The 26351-nt window shown below is 39.1% G+C and overlaps 1 protein-coding gene across 1 annotated transcript; it reads right to left on the bottom strand.

Moving 5' to 3' along the window:
* Positions 1-265: 265 nt before the first annotated feature.
* cnsta (consortin, connexin sorting protein a) lies at positions 266-26263 on the bottom strand. Its single transcript, XM_084719174.1, has 13 exons — positions 25790-26263; positions 21089-21177; positions 20382-20783; positions 15423-16102; positions 12678-12708; positions 10913-10999; positions 10404-10485; positions 8759-8780; positions 8415-8481; positions 5991-6565; positions 5306-5491; positions 2499-2652; positions 266-1575 (listed from the first exon to the last, which is right to left on the bottom strand). The coding sequence occupies exons 2-13, from the start codon at positions 21099-21101 to the stop codon at positions 1367-1369; spliced, it is 2508 nt and encodes an 835-aa protein (XP_084575300.1). The 5' UTR covers positions 21102-21177; positions 25790-26263; the 3' UTR covers positions 266-1366.
* Positions 26264-26351: the final 88 nt, after the last annotated feature.

Raw genomic sequence — 26351 nt, 5'->3', positions numbered from 1 at the left:
ACACTCGACTCCTTAAAGAGGAGAGAGAGCAATATTTGGCTAATATAAAGGCAGTTTCCCACTGGAAAAGCCACTCTGACAGCAAGGATTATAGCGGTCAAAATATTCTAAATATAACATACCCTTAAACTGATAGATTTTTTAGGTGGCCAAAATTAGTTCCACTGCTGGCTTTGTCCACAGCAGTACACTGTTTAGCTTCCATGTTGGTACTCCTCTCTGCCTCTCCAAACTGGTGGCATGCCGACTGCTATCTACTGTAGGTAATACACTGACTACGGTTAAGTACATAATACCACCCCAGTTAAAAAAATCTCCAAACTATCCCTTTAAGATCACACCAATACAATGAAAATGTGTCACTTCCCCCCTTGAGACATATTTGATGTGCCTGTTGTCCATTAGCAGCTCAAGGTTGATGAACACCAAAATAACCCTTTCAATTTTTTGTTTCTGACAATATATAAATGCCCCACAGATGACACAAAGCAAACATTAAACTCCAAACATTCATTCAAAGATTGATTAAGACTTGATTCAGACATAACGATTTCATTCCAAGAAGTAGAAGACCAAGGAAGAGTTTGCTCATTTTAAAATTTGAGATTTAAAAAAGTCAACAATAAAAGCAACACTAGTGGTTGCAGCAGTTTGTAAAATACCCATCAGGGCATTTCCTATTTGTGCAGTGTGTGTGGGGAGAGCATCTCTGTACCCCAATTAACAAACTATACATTACATATATATACGTATTTCTTTTTTTTTTTTTTTTTACATCTCAGTAGGTTGCAGCTATTATGACTTTGTTCGTGAGGGAGTTGTTTGAGTCCAGTGTGAGTCAGTGACAGTTTGTATCCAGCCATGGTTGTTTTAGCTACCAGTGACTTTTGAAAATTGAGTATCACTGGCTGACAGTGAACCTGTGTTCAAAAGGACACTTAATTCACAGAAACTTAACTTGAGAAATTGCAAAGGAGGGGGTAGGTCATTGCTTCCTCTTCTGTTAGGCAGTCTTCATTCTACATTTATCCTCTTTCTCTCTCTGCTATGCTTTCCCTTACAAACGTTTGTTGTAAAGGGACATCTGACCTATGACTTTTAGTCTCAGTGAACCTTGGGACTGCATTCAAAGAGCATTAAAAATGCAGTAGAGCAGTCTTTCCGGTGCCAACCTATCTGATATAATCGTTTAGCCAATTAGGCAGCATAATAGCCACTTGCTCCACATAACAACAGGGACTGTAGCAACTCCCTGGCACCATTACCTCGGAAAACATTGTCCCAGGCAGTAGCTGGAACTGCTGGAACCTACAGCGATGAACGATAAGGCCAGTGGCTCCACAATGTTTGACAGACTGTTTTGGTGCTATGACCCGGGGGTGAACCAATGCTGGATGTGAGATATCCCACGCTGTATCTGGCCAATGTAGAAGTCCGCATTTCTGGAAAAGTCCTGACAGACTGAGGAGTGGGCATCACCCAGAGCACAATAAAGGGCTGTGCCACCTACACTGATCACTACAGTGACCAGGCAAAGCAGGAAGAGAAGCAGGCAGGAGTCTCCACCACCAACATCTGCAGAGAAAGAGAGAGGGATACAGGGTGTTGGGGAGAAGTTACAGAGCAGAAAATTAATAGTATAGACTAGAAGTTTCTAAAATTCAACAATTATTTTTGACAAATGTTGTCGCAATGGAGCTGCACATTTAATGTAGGGGTAGCTTTATATTTAAGCCTGCTGATGTTAGAAATGATCTCACAATTCACAATCTATGTTTATGGAGAGATAACAATCATCTCTGAACCATAGGCATTTCAGCTTCAGTTGGCAACCTCTATAAAGATAACTTCTTGTCATATTTGCTGAAACGGTCACTGTATAGTCAGTTAATATATGAAAAAATCAGGTTTCTCTGGCTCCTCCTAGTCTTCCTAATGGCATTTGTATTTGACAACCTGGGAATGAGTCCCCCTCCCATATATGGATTGATCTAAACTGACTGTCTCAGTCCAAGGTTGTTAAATATCAATCAATTTAGGCAGGCAGTCAGGCAGTGGGGTGGGGTTGCAGGGAGAGATGGTGTTAACACATACACTGATTGAAGTGATACCTGTCACCTCTCTCTCCTCTGCTCCACTCCTTGTGTGTGCAGAGTCCATGATGTGAGCACACAAGGCAGAGGAGAGAAAGGAGGAGAGAAACATGATGGTTATGACAACAAAATGCAGTAAAGCCTCTTACACTGAGCTAAAACAAAACAATGCACATAAAATATTGAAGGTTGGCTCTGATTGGCTGTTTTCGTTCAGACACTGAATTCTTGAAAATGCCATTAGGAGAACTCAGAGGATCCAGAAGATCCTCCGTTTTTTCTCATAGTATCTGTTTCATGTACTACTGTCAGGATATAGTGACAGCTTCAGCAAATACAACAAAACGTTTTGGGTTTTTTTTTTATAGAAGTTACCAACTGTAGCTTTAAAACATACAAACTAACCATGTTCATAGCTGTCATCAGGGACTTTGAAGCGGACGCGTCTTTTGGCAGGGGGTTTGTCAGGTCGTTGCTCTGAGGTGGCAGACACACTCATGTTGTCCACGCAAATACTCCTCTTCTTCAATATGGAGACCAGGCCAGAGGCAGGAGACATCTGAGAAGTGAATAAACAAGAACAAGGAGATGTTAGGAAGCACATACAATAATATAAACACAATTTGTTTTTACACAGAATAGAGTTCCTTCTGATCTGCATACACTGATGACACTGTGCATGTGGAAGAACCTGTCTTACACAGACTGTTCTTCACCAGCCTCCTCCACCAGGTGTCAGTACATCACAGAATCAGCAGTTGTGAACTTCAAACCTCACTAACAAGGCTGCTCCCTCCAGCAGATTTACAGTCAGTCATACAGTGACAGTTATGCACATTAGACCTTGAATGATCATCTCAAGCTCAAGTGTCCAAAATCCATAATAGAACAGCAAATGAACTTTAGCCGAGTGCTGCTAGGCTATCAAGGCCCATCAGAGGACTTGTCATATTTAGCAATACTTCTGCTTATCGTTACATTATATACTCATAAGGTCTCATCCAGCTGCCACCTGACACTTGTGCGATGATTCCTTTATTCCCTCTCAAAAAATTTGTCCAAAATGAAGTCATCTGGAAGATGTGATTTACAGTTAAAATGCTAACAAGGTTAAGATGAATAACTAATTCCGTATTGGCAACTAAACCTTATAATTTATGAACCTTTAAATGGGAAGCAGATTAAAATGTGAGAAAGAAGTCTCAGAATTTCTTTGTTCTATGAATCTAATCCTTCAAAAATTTGCCAGGTTTAGGGCAGAGTATCATCACTGGATAACTTTTGGGTACCAACAACCAGAAATAACCCAGTACCAAATAGTATTGAATTTTCTATGGTCAAACGATACCTGCATTTGAATCTTTTCTTACCCATCTATAGAAAAAGGAAAAAAAAAATATTTGCATGGTTTTGCTCATAACAAATTATCACAAGAGTTTTTCAATTTAAAGTAATGTGAAATTGGTCCACTAAACACTACAGCAGTCTGTAGTGAAATAAACACTACAGACACAATTTGTTTCTTCGTAGATGGATAAATATAATGTATCAGATTATTTTTATGAAAAAGTGCTGGGCCAACAAGACAGTGTCTTTGTGTATGCCATCTTCCTTATTTACTACAAAAAAGCTCCCAATAAGATTAGTTTCGGTTCTGTACTTTGAGTAGAGCCTTCGCAAGGATCCAAAAATAGGAAACCAAATTACCTGCTACTCCCAAGTTATGCAGCTACCACCGCTTAAACAGTATCTCCCTAGCTGCTCTTCATCCTGTACTATCTGATAAAAGAAGGTCAGTCCTCTGGTTACCATTGTGATTCAGTTCTTTCTGTCCCTGCTCTATGTAATAGGTATCTCTCTGCAGCTACTGTATCCATCTTTCATTTATGTTGATACCTGTTCTTCTCTTGAAAATAAGTCGGCAGCCAGCACTTGATCTTAAAACCAAGTAATGATACAATCAATGTTGAATAAATCTGATGCAGAGCTTTTTTCTAAACACACCGGACACAGATATGAAACCAAATCAAGATAGTCATCCATTATGAGCTCATTATGTCAGAATAACTGTACAGTGCTAGATGCTGACAAGTGAATGACACATTGCATGACATTTTCAGTTCTCCTACTTTTCTTTCAGTATATAAGAGTTACATGTTGTTGAGTTAAAAATTGGTTTCCGTATCTGCAAAACAAATCCAGGGCCTGGTTATCATCATAATGGCCAGGAAATACTATTAGGACTGCTCAGCAGGACGCTGTGCTGTCCATTATACGGGGCCTAAATGAGCAGATACAGACAGATACAGAAACCTTGAAGGGACAGTTTGGATTATTTGAAGACTGTATGATGTACTTATCGATAGCCAGTGTATTACCTACATGAAATGCGGGTCGACGTGCCCAGGCAGAGAGGAGTACCAGTATGAAGGCTAGACAATGTTCTACTGTGAAAAGGGTCTGTGGATTAAAGGTATTTTAGCCACTTAAAAATGGTCAGCCTAAAAAAAACCCCAGAAAACATCAGTTCAAGTGTACACTATATTTAAAATATTTTCATCACTTTACCTTGCTGTCAGACAGCAATAACCAACCAATTGTGGGCAGTGTTAGACCAGAACCTCCTGTGCTCTGCGAGGTAAAATTACTGATTTTGCCAATGGAGTTTGGCTGAGCAAGACACAGCAATATTTGGTTGATATAATGGCAGTTTTCCATCAGAAAAGGCTGTCTGACAGCAAGGTAAACAATCTTAATATATTATAAACTTCAACTGATATACAGTAGGTTTTTTAGATGACTTTTTTTTTGGGGGGGGGGGGGGGCGCATTTTATACATTTAATAACAGGACAGGAAATTGGATGTGTCTACCATAAGCAATACACTGACTATGGACAAATACTGCATACAACCCGACTTCAAATTGAAATGTCAAACTATCCCTTTAAAATATGTGTTTGTAGTTCTACCAGTGTGTTTTTGCTGAGTTCAATTTTTATTCTCCAAATGTAACAAATCATGCCAGATTATATGCATGAATGCTAGTGTGCATTTATGCATATAATCTGGCATGATTTGATCAATTTGATCAACAAATGCCTGTAAATGATAAAAACAAATTAAATCAATGTAATATAATATTGCACATAACATATTATAACTCTGGCAAGGTCCCTTATTCAGCCACAGAAATGCATGATGATATACACACCTCCTCTACAGTGATGAGTCTGGCCATGTCATCCAATGAGGCAGCTTCTCTGATAATGTCAGCTTGTTCTACTTCATAATCATCCTCCTCCTCTTCCTCTTCCTCCTCCTCACCCTGCTCCTGCTGCTTTGTATGAGCCTCTTGAGGAAGGTGGGCCTCCTGGCGCAGGCAAGTTTTAGAGCTCTCCTGCAGTAAAGGGAGTTATAACTTACATCAATACAGAGTTACGGAGACAGTAATCCAGTTTGGTACTCTACTGTTGGGCTGCTATAAGACAATTCTGACTGTGGACAGTATAGCAGTCGGGTTAGGTTGTCACCAAGAACAAATAATCTGGAATAGAGGAAGTAATTCATTTTATATTTCCAGCAATGGCAACAATGGTTTAGTAAGGCAAACAGAGGAACTGAATAGTTACCTAAGGCTGCAATTACCACCATGACTTAAAAAAAGAGTAACTCAGACCTCATCAACAGAAGAAAACAACTGTGGTATTGGTGACACAGTTTAACAGCTAATTTCAGGGAACTGGAGTGTAAAACAAGGAATTCAAAGATAATATAATGACTTGAAAAATATTGATTGCCTTTCTCTATATTTACTTTGATTGTTTTTTTAAATACATATGGAAAATATCTTCAAAGTTACATTCAGAGTACCTTAAGTATCCAACCAATTCTCATACCTGGGTCTCCTCATGTAGCTTCTCCTCAGCTAGGGCTTCCTGGTGCAGCTGTTGTATCTCCACCTCTGCCCCACTGACCAGAGTCTCTACTCTGAGAGCTTTCTGACAAATAGGAGAGTCTCTTTCCTTCTGCTTCTCCTCCTCTTCATCCTCACCCTCATCTTCCATCTCCAAAGCCTCGACTGCCTCCTCCACGTCCCTCTCCTCTTCTTCCCTTTTTGCCTCCTTTTCCTGTGTCAGACCTAAATCTCCTCCCTGCTGCTCTGCGGGCTTGGACTGATCCATTTCTCCAGCTGTAGAGGGGTGCAGTTCATTTCCTATGACTGAAATGGTGTATCCTATCCCTCCTTCCGCTTCTGCGCCCTCTCTGTTGCTGCTCTGCCTGTCAGTCAGCTGAGATCCATGGAAACTGTCCCTCCCCTGTAATTCCCTGTCTGGGTCTTCCCTGTCCTTCTCTGAGATTTCACAGGATTTCAGCCCATCAGCTAAATTAATGGAGGGTACGACTGGAAGGCTGCTCTCAGAACGAGGGGAGGCTTCGGCTCTCTGCTCCATCCTTCTGTCAACCTGATGAGCTGAGAGGAGAGTGGGGTTTATGTCACTAGAATCATAATAGTCATCTACAACGACATTGATTTGTTTACTACAGGCAGGAAGATCTGCTCTCACAATATCAAGGTCCTCAACAGACATATAACCTCTTAAAATAAATATTTTTACACCCATAATGTACAATTCAAGGGAAGCTGCTTGCATCAGATTTTCCATGTATGCATTCCCTGAAACTTGTCCATGTACCAGTGTTAGATTTTCCAATCACTTTTCGGTTACAACACATTTACGCCTTGCATTTATATGCCTTTTTTCTGTATAATATGTTGGGATACAGCACATAGCATTAATAGCAGGTACTGCAATGTGCTGTTCTGTTTTGCCGTTTAACAGTCAGGTACACCAAAAGCTACTGAGTGCATGCATTTCACATCTTTTACCACTTTGAGTACCTCAGCTTGGAGAAGTAAATAGGAGTACCCATGCAGGAAACTGAGCAAAGTACTGCTGTGAACAGTCAGCAGCAAAATGTAACCCTTTAAAATACCAAAGTCATACAATAACACAAACAAACAAAGTGATCAAGGCAGAGGTAGACAAGCAACTTCTACAAAGTAAAAATACTGCTTTGCTATGGAGAGAAAGCAATGTTTGGCTTATATAACGGCAGTGTAAACTATATTTAGTGTGGCAAGGACTTTATTGGCATCTAGCATTGGAGAACCTACCTTTGCCACAAAACTCGGGAAAAAACGAAAGGCTGCATCTAGAGCCAGTGTTTGATTTGTCTGTTCTGTGCTACGGCAGAAACATGGGGGCCTCTGTGGACCAGAACCTGCACCCTCTGCAGATATAGACAGCTAATTCTAAGGCAACAAAAACAGAACAATGCTTATTTTCAGGTGATCATACACTAATGTCTGCATTATATCATAATATTATACAGGGTGCCCACAGAGTCTCTTTACAATGTAAAAAAATTATTACAAAAGCAATTGATTAGATATGTTAATCAGATTTGTTCTATGTACTCAGTGGTTATCAAAGTTTTTAATCACATTGCATTTGTGTATTTCAGGTACCCTGTTGATGAAATAGGTTCTGTTAAATAAACCCCTAAAAAATTGCTACTCCTCAAGAAAAGGCACAATGTGTAGCACGGTTTATTGAAACAAAATCGGATACGCAGACTCAGCGGAACTACAGGATTAAGTATGGAAGACATCCACCATCACGTCTGACGTCAGACAGCTGTCCATACTTAATCCTGTAATAAATGTAATAAATGTGTTAAATTGTAAAGAGGCTTTATGGACACCCTGTATTATACTGTATTGTATTATTATTCTAATAATATTATATTAAATTTCTGCCATATTCTGCCAATAACTTCTCATAAATCTTAAACTGATGTTGATTTTTTTAGGTGAGCCTTTTTTAGCTGGTTAAAACACATTTTGTTGCTGACCCTGTCCACAGCAGTATATTGCTTAGCAATGTACTGCCAACCAAAAATGGGGGGGTGATGACCGTCAACTGTAGGTAACACAGACTATAGATAAGTACTTCATATGATCCTACTTCAAAAAACCTGAACTATCCTTAACTTACCCTTTAAGGTCCACTTGCTAGTTTTCACCAAAACTTTCAACTCAATCAGAGGTGCAGATGAGAGCTCAATCTCATTTGGTTGACAGCTCTAGGACATTCAGACCTTATAAGAAACCACTGGATTATGTATTCTGATAGGTATGACACCTTCCGGTTTGGTTGCCCGTAATGTTAATTACTTGCGGTTTGTAGTAAATGGTCCAAAATGTGCAAAACCAACCAACAGCACTTACAAACAGTGACAGAAATATACCCACTCACCTGAGGTACATGGAGGTTGTGCACCACCTTCTTCAACTGTAGACCTCAAAACATCCAAAGATGCACACTGTACACACACAAATAAATATATGTAGAGAAACACTACCCCCTTTACACAGTTTAGTATTGTGTAAATTACACATTATTTAAAATCAAGCCACTGAATACATTAGCACACTAAACCTAACAAAGGTATACACCATGGAGACTTGATAGATATTTTACGTGTTAATATGAGGTACTTGAAATGCGAAGTACACATTCTTTCTGCCTTATCTCATATGCATATACATTCTCTCTCTGTCTCACACATATCCACAAAACAAAAATGATGAATGTCTTACCACAGCATCTTTAGCTCTTGGTCTATGAACAAAAGAGAGAAAGAGAGATAGAGTGAGATGGTGAGTGTATTGAAGGTCTGCTCTTAGTTTTAGTAAATGAAGACGTGAAAGATGGTTGACCCTTCTCTTCTCTCCCCATCTAATATTAGCCCGAACACATTTCCCTGGCTATTACAACGTGTGTGTGTATGTGTGTGTGTGTGTGTGTGTGTGTGTCTGTGTGTCTGCGTGCGAAGTGAAACCCTAGCAGTGTGATGGCTCAAATGTCTGAAAGTGCAGCAGCAGCAAAGGGCCATATGTTTAAACTATCACTGCAGTGCTCACCACACACAAAGATATACATGCTCACAGACAAACAGATACACACACACACTTCACCTGTCTGGGAGCATGCAGTATGTGCAGGTGCATCCAGTGGGATAGGGTGTGTGTGTCTGGCAGGTATACTTCCTATTAAATATTGACAAATGCCAAGGTGGGCTTCACCTGACTAATTTGTTACACTTGCATGAGCACACACCACAACAGACATATCACACACTCCTCAGCAAACAATCAGCCACAAATACAAACACAAACATCAGTTGTAAGAAACATTAATAATCTTGTATAAGAAGTAGAAGTGTATAATAGTTTAAGTCAAATGTTAGTGGAGTCTGTCAGGCAGAAAGCAGGCAGTGACTGAACTCAAATTCCAGAATGTGTATTTTCACTTAAACAGATTATGATGTTGTGAAAACAACATTTTCTGGAATATTGCAACAACTTGCAAATACGCCATCAGACATTCTGTAGGTAACCTTATTATAATGTATATTTAATTTAACAGTCTGACATTTATGCAAATACAGGCATCAACAATCTTAACTCAATCTTAGAGTAGTGAGATGAGAACATCACAATCAATTTTGATCCATGTGTATTCCTTACAGAGATAAGTGAGGGAAGAGGAGAAAGATAAAAAAGTAGGCCAAACTACATAGTTGCCAGGATTTAAACGAAAAACTATATATTCACAGAGGAGCAGAGTTATGAGGACTGCTTGACCACAATGTGCTAAGTAAAGTCACTGTGTGCAGCATCTCATAGTGGGATTTTGAAATTTTTACATTATCATAGTTCTGTATAGAACCCCTATACTCTTACATCTACTGGAGAATAGGCTGCAAATTAACAAAATATAAGGCCAAAATTAAAAAAATATATATTTTGTTAGCCATAGTCATGTATTTTTAAACTTTTGATGAAGCAAAGCTAGTTGATTCCCTCTTCTTCCAATCTAACCCAAACACATTCTTTTCTAACTCTGGTTAAAACAGTAAACAAGCTTTTTCCCCAAAATGTTGGAATGGTTTCTGGTTTAAAATACCACAAAATGACTTCCTAAGGTCATCTTGACTTCAATAAAACAATATAAAGCATATATTACAAGTTTCTCCTGTGGTTTTGGTCTTGAAACTACAAAAAGAAAATTAAAAAAGATAAATGTGGTAATCACTTAAGTACCTTAGAAAATGTGGACGATAAGGTGATTATAAATACAAACAGTAAAAAAGAAAAAAAATGTACATGCACCAGACTACAGACCCACACACACACACACACACACACACACACACACACACACGGATGCCTGTAGACTGACCGACTGTGCGTCTGGCAGATGTGTTTAAGAGTGTCCAGATGTTGGGTTGCCAGGTCAAGGGAAGTCTTTCTACAATGACTTTCTAAGAGAGAAAAAGAGAAACACAGAGAAACATATTAAAAGTTAAAAGTATGGTTATAACTATGAAGAAGCCTATAAGCATTCAGCTCCCATGTAAGCAATCTGCATCAATAATCCTAAATGTTTCCCAATAGAATTTGAATTATATGATCATTGAAACTACATTAAATATTATTGGGAGACACAGATGCTGCAGTGATACTGAGGTGAGTAGTTTTATGCTTGATAGCTGTGTAAGTGGGCACAATGACAAGATGATATATTCAGTAATATGTAAAGATACCACTAAGCCCCAACAAAAACCAGCAGCTGTGATTCAGTACAAGATTTTCTTTTACAAGTGTGCAGTCTCATACAATTCTCAATCATGCACTGTCATTTTTATTATTTTTTTATTTTTATTTGATGCATATGTGTGCATGGGTTACCCCACTGTTCTTGTAGTGCATTCAGGTTGTCCAGTACTCTCTGGTGATAGAGTCTCTCTAGTTGGATGCACCATAATGCCCGTTGGTCTGAACATCACAGGTTAAGAAAAACATAAAACACATACGGGCCCTACAGAGGTCTACTCTCAAATCTAAAAAATCTCTTGGTTTTCTGCTCACCAACCATTACAGCTGACAGAGGTAAAGCAAGAAAAGAAAGACTGAAGAAGAGAGAGACTGAAAAACAGGAGGACATACAGGGATGGAGAGAGGAAAAAACAGAGTCAGGCAAAAACAGAAAGCACTCCAGGATGCAGTCTCTCATGTTTATGGATATGAGCACCAAAACACAATCCTTCTTTGAAATGGCTCAATGCTTTCTCTTTCTCTCTCTCTCCAACTAACCCTATACATGCTTGACATAGCTAAGCTAGCTTTCCCTGCTCTCTGACTCTTTCATTTCTTCCCTCCCACTGCATCTCTTTCCTCTGATTACACTTCTGTCACATTTTCCATTTCTTTGTCAGGGTTGCTCTCCTGCCTTCTTCTTCCCTTCCATGCATCCCCGTCCCTTCATCCTACTCTTTTATACTTTGTCTTTAATGACTATTAAGTGTTTCAGTGCATTTGTATAAGGGTGTCTATTTCTGACTGTGTCTGCAAAGTATTCAGGTTGTGTGTATCATCTGTACAGTGACAATCAACACATTTCAATTGTAAAACAGAAGGCTCTTTGGTTAAAGTTGAGGGTCTATGTAATGAACCAAAGGTAATTATAATGATACAAAGAGCCTCTTGATTTGTAAAGAGCTATAAAAAGTTCTGCATGTTACTTTATTTTACTAAATGGGATCTTTGTAACATCAAATATTTAGAATCATAATTTACTCATAAATTATCTGTAAATGCAGCAATCTTTCCTCAGCTGTCAAGTATACTGTTTTGGCAACATACTGTAATAGCTTTTTTAATCTAGCTGAGTATTCATCTTCACTCTGTGCATGTGCCTCCTTTGGCTCTGTCACTCTACCTCATGAGCCTGTGGACATTCTGCACAAGTCAACTCAGCTACTGCTGCTTCTCCTCTCTCTGATTCACCTTCTGTAATCACCCCTCTTCATGTTCTCTTCATCTTACTTCCTTCTCTCATGCCGTTTAGTTTTTTATCTCCTTCTCTTTTCGAAAGTGCTTTTCCACTCTGTCTACTCTTTCACTTGCTCTCTCTTTAATCTGACTCTCTGTAATGTAAGCGAGGCGCCAAGTAATCCACTGTAACTTTACTGTACCAAGTCCAGATCTAACTGCAGTGTGTGAAATAATACAGTTTTGTTTTGTTTTTTTACAAAGCAAGATCTTACCAAAGAACTTCTTATGCAGAATGTTCTATAAAAGCCAAAGTATACTTGTGAGGTTTTTTGACGTATTTTGCAATAAACAATAAATGTTAAATTATATAAATTAAATCATCTTTCTTTGGTACAGGTTACACAAAGCTCTTTTGAAAATACAAAAATATGAGATTATCAGTTATCTGTGTTCTTAGATTAGTTATCATATAGGCTGAAAAAACATCCATATTATCCATGCCGAAGTAGTAGTAGAAGAAATTACACGTGAACAAAATCACATGTATGGACAAGTAGGCAAGTGGCAATATACTGTAATGACACAGGAGATAAGTGTCTGACACGCACAGCACAAATTAAAATAAAAGCTGCGCCCCACCACCCAACCCCAATACATACAGACATAATAACAAGGATACAGTCTTCATTACAGACAAAGGCCTCAGCAATCTGCAGAGAGAGAAAGAGATTACAACTTTTAATAAGGTGCATACTTTTTTCACGCTTTTATCATATCAGTTATGTCACAGACGCTATCAGAGAAACTGGCTCAATAGGGATTTGAAACCAGACTGAAAGTATTCATCATGTTGGTTCCTGAACATGACACAAGATCAGTTAAAGAAAAATGAGATCTGAAAGTACAACACAACTGGTAGGAAACACACCACTTTAGAACAGAGAACCACCATACTACAAGAGCTGTTACTGTACTGCTACTGCTGCAAGGACCTCTATAATCATTAGCCAAGAAAGAAAAAACAATCTGATCCCAGAAACAAACCAGTTAACGGTCTAAGCAAGAGTGAAAATGAGAGTGAGAGTGAAAAGAAAGACAGAAAAACAAAGACCATGTTAGACGCTCTACCTCTCTTCAGCAAGTGTCGCTTTCATGCTGCTCAGCTGATCTCAGAACAAGAGAAGTGTGTGTGTGTGTAAGACAGAGAGAGGAGGAGGAAAGGAGGGCACAAAAGGATCTCGCATTTCTAATGAAGTGAGGGGCGGTGACGAGACTGAAGGACCTCTATAGGTAACTATACTGACATGGTTTGGATACAAAAGTCTAAAATGGCCTTTTGTTTTGGACTACAGTTCGACATCAGTCACACCACAGATGGCACACTTGTCCACCAAAAGTATATTCTTACTTCATGATTCAGGATTTTATTATGTGAAAATACATTCACATATTAAAACGTATTTTCCTCTACCTTTCAATATTGACAAAAATGTTGTTATTTTGGCACACGTGTGACCTAATAGAATTACAAACTCAATACAATAAATAAGACTGATTAAACTCAAGGTAAATCAAATCTTTTTGTAATTTTTCTGAACACATTCTCAATGAAGTCTGAACAATTTGTGTGTTCTTTGCCCCTTCACGCTGGCTTTCTCTGACTGTTTGCCAACAATTCATATTTATGATAATGGTGTTGGCTCAAAATCCTCCAGCAATTTGTGATCCCTGCCTTTCTGTCTTGACTAAAACCAGTCTGTATTTTTTTAAATAACTTAATTAACTATGTATACGTACCATTTTATCCTACTCCGATTAGCAGCTTGCAGTGTACATGTTAAGTTACTAGCCTATACGATTCATGAACTCATCCAAGACAAGTCTGAAATTTTAACAGAGGTCTCATTCTAAAAATATTAACACAGATTTATCCATTAGTGAGCATAGAATTAGCATTCTGTATTTACCAATGTCCATGTAGTGATTGTGGACATGAGTGTTCCACAGGAACTTTCTCAATGCAGCCCAAAGGGACCAATTAAATGGAGCTTCGAATGTGATTTTCAACAACGACAAAACATTCTTTTGCTACATTTAGATGTCCTACATGACGTTTCACTCTTTATGACTTTTCAAGTGAGTCATGCCACATTCAGCTGTAAACAAAACAGCAGCATGTGCATTCTGCATCAGGACTGATGCATGGGTGGAACCTGGAATTAGGTATGTAGTACAAACGAAAGTCGTAAAAGATTATTGACCTTTTATATTGAGCTTTTATTTGACCTGCAAATATTTGCTTCTGATTAGTGGCTTAAGATTAGATCAGTGGTAAAGCTGATACCCGGGGAGTTCTCAATTTCATACATAATCATAATCACTGCAATCAAAAAGTAAAGTTTCCTTTCAAACTCACTAACTGGAAACCAGGGACAGAATGAATTTCATGGCTCTGCTTTATCTTCCAACATCATTATTGTTGTACCAAAGATTTATTTAGTGGTAATTCTTACACAGATATTTGTGACATGATTGTCATTTTCCCATAAAGATGCATGTGTCTACACATGTATGTAAATGAAAATACGCACATGTGCAAATGTGCATGCATCATGAAAGAACACTTCACCCCAGGTAATAATCAGATTTCTGTCTAGATTTTTTCCCATGCCATTGTGATGCAGGAGCAAAGCTTTGATTAATAACAGGAGGCTGTGGTTTGCATCTTGCTTAAAGATATGTTTACTGCTGTGGTGATTTGATTCATGGTGGAAACTTTTTTTCTCACACGCAGTGCCAGTGCTATGATTCAGTCATTATTTTTGACTCGTGAGTTTCCACAACACAAGTTTTTATGAAATCATTAGCCACAGTATTTTTTTCAAAATGTTTGTGCCAAAAGAGGCAGAAACATGTGCAAGTGTGTGTGATCATTTGCTCACCCCTCTGCCCCCCCCCCTCCCCCTTCTGCTCACACACTATCACCTGTTTGCCTGGAAGTCAGCACAGCTCAGGTGATTCTGGTGGAGGCATTTGTAAATCAAACTGACAGAAACATTAACACACACCCTTTGACATACATGTCGAGTCATGCAGGTCTGTGTGTCAGAGAAGGAGCAGCGAAAGACTGAGAGTGTATGTTTTTTTGTGCAGTGTGGCTTGTGTGTGTACTTGTGTGCATATCTACATTTGTGTTTGTGTGCATAAATACCGAAGACACCCATGCCTCAGGGTACAAAGTGCCAGTCCGATTATGAGGTTGAGTGGATAACAGCGATTTAATAACTAGTGTGAGAGCAAGAGTTTAAAGACACTAAAATGACAAGAAGACAGAAAGAAAAAACTTCAAGAAACCATTTCAGAGAAGAGTGTGTTTAAATCTCTGCATATCTGACAAATGTCAAAAGTAAGACAAACGGCTTACCTGATGAAGGTACTGTGGAAGGTGAGTGTCATCTCCTCTTTGTGCCAACTGCTCAAGAGACTCCAGCAGAGCAGGGCTTGGAATAGGCCCCGTGGCACAGGTGGAGACTGAGAAAAAAGTGGGCACTAGAGTGGAGGTAATTTGTTCCCAATCTGAGGTTAGAGGTCCTGTGGAAGTGGATTCTGTACCAGTATTTGCAGGCCCTGAAGTGACAGTAAGGGGTCCTGTTGTTGCACTCATAGAAGTAGAAGCAATGGAAGTGTTAAGCTTTGCTACTGTGAATGTCTCTGCAGTTGAGGTGATAGGTCCATGGTTGGAGATGGGCTCTGTGGACGAGGTAAGATGTTCTGTAGTGAAGTTAGTATTTTTTGCTATCCTGTCTGTAGCTTCTGTGACACATGTAGGCCCAGGTGGGCTGGTAGGCCTGGCGTCTGTGGTCGTAGTTAACGTCATAGAATCTACAGGCCCTGTGGTGACGGTGGGTACCAGTGCAATGGACCCTGTGTTGGAGGCAACTGATTCTTTGTTGGAGGTATGAGACTCTGCTTTGACATCACTCTGGCTCAGTGCCACTTGACTGATGGGATATGCAGTTTCTGGACTGACCACTGGAATGACAGGGGATGTAGGCTCTGGACTGGTCCCCGGGCTGAAAGGATAAGGAGTGTCCAACAGACTGCCTACAGAGGGAAAGAAAGACAGAGAATAACTAGGGCACAGTGAACATTCTGAAACAAGATGACTCAGAAACAGCTGTCTAATACTTCTGAGAACACAGGTGCATAACGGACTGTTTGAGTTAAGCATTATCACAATACAATACTGACAATTAGATTTGGGACAAAATTTGAAAGATTTGCACAGTTGGAAACCACTCTGGCTTATTATTAGTAGGGATGCAGTTGACCCTTTTCCCATACGTTCGCGTACCATACCTCTACGGTTTGGCATGCATGTGATCCGCGGACCACATGTGAGCATCATAGTTTTACTGTCTCTGTTACTTTTGTATAAGTTATAATACCCGAAATCTCAATGCAGAGTTGCAATGAAAAGACAGGACAGATGCTGCTGTGTGCAGCACATCTCTGCAAAGAGCGACTGATTTAAAAGTCGTCACATCGCCTTGAGTGAAATCCAAACCATAACTTTTTTCACTGATGTAACTATGCTATCACCAAAGAAACAGATCATAAAACTGTGATGTTCATTGAAACTTTGGTGATATCAGCTGTCTTAACTTCTACACAGCTCCTCTCTGCTCACCGGTGCAGCTCTGTCTCACCCCGTCTGTGACACAGTGTGTCTGCTGATTGATCAAGACTTCTAACCAATCAGATGTGCTGCTGTAGGCGGGACATTGAGGCAGACTACAGAGTGGAGTTGTGTATTATACTGTACAGTGTATAATGATCTAATATATGTATAGTATATACACAGTACAGCACTGTATAAGTTTGAAGATTTTAATATTATCATTACCATTATCATTCTTATTACATTACATAACTATGGTGATAATAACAGACAGACAAAGATCAAAGACAAGTGCATTTTTAAAATAATTCAACCCTAATCCCACCACTTTTTTCTTTTTCTTTTTCTTGCTGATCCAAAAAATGATCCAAACTGTGACTCAAAACCGTGATACGATCTGAACCGTGAGTTTTTTGATCCGTTATTAATGATAAAAACTTAAAAAGGGAGAAATACATAACATAATGATTGCAATAAATCATCAATATGATATGTCATCAGAGATTAAGGAAACATGCTTAATTGAAATACATGTTCCTCTAACAATAATGCCAGAGCCACAGTGTCCTCCTTTGAAATTTCTATTCCTATAACTTCTAGTTTTGTTTGCCCATTTTACTTTAATTATAGTTTAAGTTCATGCTGTACGTCCACTGAATGAGTAAGTGTCTGTTTATTAGACATAAGAAATCATTAATTATCTTTTAGAAGGAGTAGATGTTTATAACGGTTAAATCAAGCAATATGTTAATAAAGTCTGGCAGGCAGTCACTGACCTCCAACTCCAGATTGTCTATTTTCATGGCAGTGGGCTTTTGTTTCCAGGATAACAGGCTTAGCCTTACATTAACAGACAATGGTCAGTTATTACAATTTATAAAAAAAATAAAATATTATAATTTAAAAAAAAATCAAGTTCTTTCAGTCAAACCTGTCACTGATCGTTTGCCATAGCATGATTTAGATGTCAATCAGTCAATCTGCACACACACACACACACACACACACACACACACACACACACACACACACACACACACACACACACACACACACAAACATTCCTGACTGCATCCGAAACACCAAGGCATTTCGAGGACATAGCTTGTGATAACTAACCTTAAATAACATTACAGTATCCACTGATCCACTGCAGTTGTCCAAACACAATTTTTGCATTATCATGTCCGCAATGTACGTAGTGTAACCATTTTCAAGCCAATAAATGATGTGTGGAGATCCGAGTTCTGTAGTTTGGTTTGGCCCAAAAAAATGTTTTCCATCAAATAGGTCTATTTTTGGCTAAAAGATTAAATTTTTCGACTACAAAGACAAACAGGGAAATAATTATGTGCCCATCGCATCAGGTATACTTTTTAAATTAATTATTTATTTATTTTTAAACACAGGTAGAAAATTTTGCTTTATTTTGTTGATGGTCAAAATGTATGCTCAAGTCAATTTTGTGTTCTGATCTTTTGGAAACTGTGTTAAACTTTGTCTTGTTTACAATGCTTTGTGGGTGTGACATTTTTGCTGTGTTACCATTTATATCTATACAATCAAAGTGTTTATGATTAAATTATTTACTAGAGCAAAATATTGTTTACAAGAGCACACATCTGTTGGCAAGACCACCAAGTTCTTAATATATCTAGCCTTTTAGTCTTGCTTTCAATGAACACCAGATTGATGCCTTTAACTTTAAAATGCACTAAATTTTCGTCTGGGAGACCAGGCCTCCTAACCCTCCTAGTATGTCTTTGCTCCATGCACCACAGTCTCACAAAATCATGTGGGAAACACTGAGCCAAATCAAAGAGACCACTCTTTTAAGAGTAATGTGGCTATTACTACTTTGCAATTGCCATGATGATTTTATCATCTGGGATGTAGTGGAGGTAGTTGTTTCTTGACCTAATCCAAGAAAATATGTTTTTAATTACAATGTCCTCTCCCTCTCTGTACATAGCCTCCTTAGATCTTATTTGGCCTGTTTTACTCTCACGATTCTCTCTGTCAGTCATGTGATTAGAATGACATCACGCCCAGTCAGTCTGACCTCAATCCAAAATGCTGACCACTTAAAAACACACAAAAGGCACTACCATGGAGTGAAAGCCAGACCATGACCAGAGTAGTGGCTTTCGCTAGACTTTAACTATCATAATTAAGCAGTGAACACAACTACTTATAATACTTTACAAGTTTCATGCATGTGCACTCAAAGACACACAGGCAAATCATTTACACAGTTATCTGAAGTTACAAGCATTTGCTGAATGTGACATGGCATGTTCATACGAGCCCTTCATATGAACTAAAGTAAAAGAGATTTAAGATAAGAATATGAAAATGTTCTTGCATGAGGCTTAGTATTTCCAGTAACAGCAGCTCGCTGCTTTAATCAATTGAGCAACCCACTATATGCTACCTCAGGAGCTGGAGGAGATGAAAAAACCTTTAAGACATTTATCAGGTAGCCAGACAAAAACCCTCCAAATTAACACTTCCATTGCTCTGTGTCTGTTGGATGTGCAAACGAGCAACTGTTTGCCAACATAATAAGGTAATAATATGTATTTGTTAGGTTGTTGTTGTTTTGGTCTACTGGCCTCAACTTGCCAAAAACAGTTAAGTTCCAATTCCAAAAAAAATGTGATGCTGTGTGAAACAAAACTAAAAACAGACTGCAATGGTTTGCAAATACTCTTTGACTTGTATTCATTTGAACACAGTACAAAGACAAGATATTTAATGTTCAAACTGATCAAATTCAGTGTTTTTTGTATATATACACTCATTCTGAATTTGACGCCAGCAACATGTTTCAAAAAGTTGGGACAGTGGGAACAAAAGACTGGGAAAGTTGTGGAATGCTCAAAAAAGCCTGTTTGGAACATTCAACAGGTAAACAGGTTAATTGGTTACAGGTAGTATCATGATTGGTATTAAAGGAGCATCCTCAACAGACTTGGCTGTTCGCAAGCATGGATGTGTGTGTTAATGGCATCATGGCATCATGGGTAACTGTCACATCTGTGAGGGCCCCATTAATGCTAAAAGATTTTGGAGCAACATACAGTATGCTGCCACCCAGAAAGCATCTTTTACTGAGATTTCCCTGGTTATTTCAGCAAGACAATGCCAAGACACGTTCTGCAGTGTTAGAACAGTGTTCCCTCATATTAGAACAGTCTGAGTAACTGGTCTTTTTGCACTACAGACCTGTCTCCCACTAAAAATGTGTGGCGCATTATGAAGCACAAAATACAAAAACGAAGCACAAAATACAAAAACGAAGCACAAAATACAAAAATGGAGCCCACGGACTGTTAAACCACTGAAGTCATATATCGAACAAGTATGGGAAAGAATTTCACTTTCAAAACTGCAACAGCGTTGCGCGAGTGTTGTTAAAAGTAAAAGGGATGTGACACAGTTGTAAACATGACCCTGTCCCAACTTTTTTGGAATATGCTGTAGGCATCAAATTGGGAATGCGTGTATATTTACAAAAAACAATAAAGTTTATCAGTTTGTGCATTAAATATCTTGTCTTTGTATTGAATTCAACTGATAGGTCAAAAAGGATTTGCATCAAAAAAACGTGAGCAGCAAAGATATGAAATAGCACTGGTGTGTGAAAGTGCATGTCCATTTGTGTATATACAGTAACATGATTTTTTCCTTGTTCCCTACCAGTTTCTGAATAGGAGGAATCAGTCATGGGAGTGTCTGGAGACTGGCAGCAAACAAGAGAGCTTGATCCCTCTGATACTTCCTCCTCTTCTTCTTCCTTCATCACCTCATCAATGTCTTCTTCCTCATCCTCCTCTCTGTCTCCAGCGGGGTACGCCTCCTTTTCCTGTTCTCCCTCCAAGTCCTTCCCATTGTTGCTGAGAGAAGCTTTTTGGATGAGCCCACACCCTCCTCCGTCTTCTTTTTGTGAAGGAGAGAGACTCGGCGTTGGCATGAGCGCATTAGTCTCGTTGAGATTTCGAGTTTGGGCAGAGAGAGCCTCAGGGCTGAGTAGGTTATCACAGAGGTCAACCTCCCCCACCTGAACTTGGGACATTACTCTGCCCTCCCTCTCAAACTGACCTGAAGATAAAAACAAAGGTTCAGTTGAAACTGAAATAATATTATTCAAGTAACTGTAAACACCGCATGAATTTCATTCAGTTGATTTTGACTTCATATTTGCAGGTCAGCTGCAATTTAAGGCAAAGCTACCACAGCACAGAAATTAACACCACCCAGCCTTCCTCACTCTCAAACGCCTTTAGGTGATGTTATTTTCACTCTGAATCACAACCAATTAGTATTTCTATTAAGGTTTGGAGGTTTCTGCACTTAAGAATGTTGCACATTTTGTGGTGTGCTTTAGTGGAATTTAAAACACTCACCACCATGATCCATCTGGCACAATCCTCACAACGTTTGACCTTTCAGCCTGAAGGTCAGTGCCGCCTGTCAGACAAGCCCTTCTCCAAACCTGCAGAGATAAGGAGAGCAAGACAAAACACAGGCTGGTGTAAATGACAGAAAGTATGAGACACACAGATTTTCAGACTCCACTCAGAGACAACAGTGAGAGTGAGACAGGGAGAGAAACAAAACAAGTTTAGCATCATTCCCAAGTTGTCAAACAAACCCTAGGGCAGAAGAGATTTAAATAAAAGCACTTCAGTAGTGCAACCATTCTACAACACCCTGTACTGTGGTAGAATGCTGAGACATTTTCACTACCTCTTAAGATACAAATCTGATGAGGCATAATATGGAAAACAACAAAACTGAAAACCTGTGACCAGCCACTGGCTAGCTAAACATTGTGCAGTGTGCCAAGGAGGATCAGATTTGTTAATATTTGTTTTATTCCCAATTCAAAGAAAATAGTGTCCTGGAACTCATCTGTAAATAACAATATCAGTCAACATCTACTTAACCAAAAGCATGAAGCTCAAAGGACAAGTTAAGTGTCAAATTAAAAGCAGTTAGGTTTAATATTTCATTGAGAATAGCTTTTCCAAAACTAACAACTGAGACATGAAAAATTAAGTACAGAAAGAACAACTGAGAGTGCAACACTATGATTTTAAGAAGTTGGCAATGGTGCTGTTCATTTATTGTGAAAGGATTTATGACACATGGGAGAGGGGTAACACTGACAATTTACACTGTAAACCCAGAATCAAAAAGAATAAGTGAAATAAGGGAGACCAGTGGCAAAGATATGCACGGCAAAATGCTTTCATATGTAACAGATCAGATATTGTCCATTCCTACTTACACACAATAGGCAGATAGAATACTATAAACCACAATACAGTGCAACAACAACAACAACAACAAAACTATAACAACTGCCTCGAAAAAGAATATAGAGTTAAAAGTATAATCTTATCAAAGATAAGATTTATTATAGGGCTGCTGCACTGGGTTGCAATTGATTGTGCAAGTACACAAACTTGTAAATCAGTATACAGCACAAATCAGTGTTGTGCAATAGTATGCTATTTAAATTTACAGCCTTACTTATGTTCACAGTTGGCTCAACAAGAAACTGAACACAAAACCTGACAGGTATGAAAAGTCTGTTATGTTGTTTCATCACTGTTGCTCCATACAATAAATCTCTGGACACTACTTAGACTAACCAATGCAAACACATGCAGACTGCATTCAAGTCTCTGAGGCAGCAATTATGAAGAGCACATACTGTAAAACCAGTATAGCAATAAAACATAATCTTCCGTATTCCAGACTGCAGTCAGAAGCACTACCAATTTTCAACATATACACATGGAACAGATATTTCATCATTTCAATTTAAATAATATATAAATAAGTTTTTGTAATACTCTTCTATGTAAAGTGCCTTCCATAAACACACAAATCAGTCCTCCTAAAACACTGCATTAACTTTGCATCCTCTACCTGACTCATTTTAACGTTAAAAACGGTTTTACTCATTTTAGTGATATTTTTGCCCCAAACCTTCAACAAACACACATATCCAGGCTAATGAAAGCCTATCTCAGAGGAATAAGGCTGTCCTGGTTTCCTGCAGCACTTAGCTAATTGTTCTTCCTGTAACCCTGTGTTACCCAGTGTAAGACTCAGCCAAACATTTAGAAAGAAAAAAGAACATCAGGACAACTTTGGTTCTTTGTGTCCACATCCTTATTAAAACTCTAATATGGACAAATGTTCATAGAATATGGTAACATATACAAGTGTTGCAGAGAAATACCTTGGGATATACACCGATCAGGCATGGGAAATGTTCTGCTGGGAACCTTGGGTCCTGCCATCCATGTGGATGTTACTTTGACACGTACCACCTACCTATCATTGCTGCGGACCATGTGCACCCTTTCATGGAAACGGTATTCCCTGAAGGCTGTGGCCTCTGTCAGCAGGATAATGCGCCGTGCCACAAAGCAAAAATGGTTCAGGAATGGTTTGAGGAACACAACAACGAGTTTGAGGTGTTGACTTGGCCTCCAAATTCTCCAGATCTCAATCGAACGATCCATGGAGGCCCCACCTCACATCTTACAGGATTTAAAGGATCTGCTGCTAACATCTTGGTGCCAGATACCACAGCACACCTTCAGGGGTCTAGTGGAGTCCATGCTTCGATGGGTCAGGGCTGTTTTGGCAGCGAAAGGGGGACCAACACAATATTAGGCAGGTGGTCATAATGTTATGCCTGATCGGTGTAAGCCCATGAACAAATCTGCACTGAGGATTGCTGTCTCCAAAGGGAGGTAAGAACTTATGGGATAATAAAACCACTTGGCTTTTGGGTTGCATAAGCTTAATGTATTTTAATAAGAAACAACACGTTCTGGATATGTGCTGTATCCCAATGGATAGATATTAACAGGGCTTCAAGATACAAATAGAACAGAATATGGGATGAGAGACGGTTTTGGAGTCTAATTACACCAAGCTGGAAATGTCCCTCTGGAAGACAAAACAGTCCCAGACCATGACAAACAACTGTGACATTAAGGCTTATGCAACAACAACCTCCAGATTACACACCCAGGTGTTATTGTACCTGGCTTACATCTTTCTTATGCTTAGTAACAGGGCTGGACAATATATAAAAAATATTATATATTAGACTAGATATTATCTTAGATTTTGGATATCATCATATGGTAACATGGCACAAGTGTTGTCATACCCTGGTTTTAAAGGCTGCATGACAATAAAGAGATGTAATTTTCTGGATTTTCTATTATTTGCCTTTACCCACCTGCTTGTGATATCCACATCCTAATGAGTATTTATCAAAAATCTCATTGTGTTAGATAGATAATTAGATAGTTAATTTATTGCCCTTAAAGGAAATTTGTCATCACAGCCTGAACATACATGAAAACACTTAAGGAACAATACAAAAGAGACAAAAAACAGATACAGTACAGTTACTTAGGGAAAGAGTCTCTGTATATCAGTCCTACACTTTGTTGACGGTAGAGATGGCAGAGGGCACGAAACTCTTTCTGTAGTGTGCTCTTTTACAGATCATGGATTTGTATCTGTAGCTTGATGGAAGGACAGTGAAAAATTATTTCAGCGGGTGGCCGGGGTCATGTGCTATTGTGAGTGCTTTATGTGTGATGGCAGTGTCAATGAGCTCTGGGAGGTTTGGAGTAGAGAGAACAATGATTTTAGAGGCAACGTGTGTGATTTTGAGTAGTTTGTTTCTGTTGGTGACAGTGAGCATAGAGAGGTAGCATGTGGAATAATAGTGGAGGATGGGTTCTATGGTACTCCTGTACAGGAGGAGCAGAAGGTGGGGTGTGACTGAAAGTGCTCTGAGTTAACGGATGGCGGAGAGTCTCTGGTGGCTGCATTTTACATTAATATTTTGAGAATGCACCGATAGCCACCATTACAATATTTTCACAATAGCTAAAAATTGAGGTTATCTTAAATATAGTAATGTTTAACTTTGTCCACATCACCCAGCTCTGCTTTGCAGAGGTGTTTTTGTAGCTACAGTATCATTTAGTGTCCCTCTCCCACAGAGCCATCTGTCCATACAACCATCCATCCTCTCCTCTTTTTGTCTGTGTCCTACTCCACAGGGGAACATAAATAATGAAAGGCAGAAGAAAGAACAAGCAGAGCAGGGAATTCAGCCAAAAGGACAAACACAAAGGCATAAGTTTCTTCTACTTCTGTGTTTGACTCTGTCCTGTAAGAGGCGACTGGAAGGACTTGGACATACAGCAGAGCTACAGACACACATAACTAAAAAATAAAACAATGTGAAATAAACTGATACTGGTTGTCAGGTTATGTTTACAGTTGTATAATTAAGCCAAGCTCGCTACAAATGTAGGTAGTTACCTTTGCAGCAACTGCACCCTTATTATTCACAGAGTTGCGACTTTGCTGTAGGCCAGAAACTAGCTTTTTAGATTAATTTAGGCTAGTCTGACTTAACGTTACGTCCATATGTTTTTAACATTAGCTAAGGTGAGATACATTGACCCCACACAGGCAGCAAGTGACAGGTGGCGACAGAAAAAACATATGCAATGACAGCAGACAGTGTCTGTCCTTTGTACCATATTATAGTTGACACCTATTCTGTTGACATTAACTGATAAGTTGCTAGTCGGCTAATTAACCTTAACTGATAGATAGATAGCTTTGATTAAAAAGCTAGCTAGCATTTTAACAGCTGGAGATTAGCTTGGTCCATATCATTGTGGTTAAAGCAGAGTTTATATAACGTTAACGTTACGCTTCATGACAGGCTTGTTAGTGTAACCTTATTGTTTCATCAAATCAGTGGAAAACGTTTGATTGACTGTTCATTGATATAGCTAGCAAAAGAGCAATGCCTAGTCCACACTGCAGCGACAAATTAGTTAGCCTTAACATGTGTAGTGTAACGTATGCTGTAGTTGCTAGCTAACGTGAGCTAGCCGTGTATAGTAGACACATCTGGGCACCACACCTCAGACAAAACCTTTAAACATAACCAACACCGTACCCTCTACATCACTGCGTTAGCTTTCAAATCATTAGCCCTCTACAACTTCTGCGACACAAAACGATCAAATGGTACTTACGGCTGAAAGGTTGACTGAATGCTAAAAGCTCGTGCATCAGACACTTTGCCTGGGATGTTGTGATGACTGTAGGTGTAACCGACAGACAGAAAGGGGTCGTTGCTGCCGCTGTCACCAGGCCTGTGTTGTCGGTTACTTGTCTTGTCTAAGAGAACGATAGATTTGTGAAACTCTCGCGATATTTGTAGGAGTTGTTTCTTCATTGTGTACGTTGTACAGAGTGATCATATTTTATAACGTGAAAACGCTCTGGTTAAGGTCTGAGTAGGTTTAGGGACTGAAAACAACAGGCCACCGTGGGGAAAGATCATGGCTTGTATTAAAATTATCACTCTCGCGAGACCTTTCGCGGTTCTGGAGTTCCTTGTAGTCATGTACCTGACCTATCGTTGGAGACAGCATAGATGCAATACACTGTTTTAAGTGTAAGTATACGCACTATGCTCTTGTTTGTCCTTTGAGTTCAATGTTTAAATCTTGCCTCTGAATGGCATAGATACCCACCCTTCGCCTTTTTACGATACAAATTCTACTGTATTAAAAGCCTAGCAAGCAAGAAATC

Source organism: Lutjanus erythropterus, chromosome 1 (assembly GCF_056507025.1).
Source record: "Lutjanus erythropterus isolate fLutEry1 chromosome 1, fLutEry1.hap2, whole genome shotgun sequence".
Classification (NCBI taxonomy): domain Eukaryota; kingdom Metazoa; phylum Chordata; class Actinopteri; order Lutjaniformes; family Lutjanidae; genus Lutjanus; species Lutjanus erythropterus.
The sequence above is the reverse complement of the archived record's forward strand: the minus strand, read 5'-3'. Positions and strand labels throughout refer to the sequence as shown.

What these genes read in the sequence shown, in the direction of transcription:
- cnsta (XM_084719174.1), bottom strand. An exon ending in CTTTGTCTGTAATGAAGACT is followed by an intron (nt 11,000 to 12,677) that starts GTATCCTTGTTA and finishes TGTGATGTTCAG; the next exon opens with ACCAACGGGCATTATGGTGC. An exon ending in TGCACTACAAGAACAGTGGG is followed by an intron (nt 10,486 to 10,912) that starts GTAACCCATGCA and finishes TTTCTCTCTTAG; the next exon opens with AAAGTCATTGTAGAAAGACT.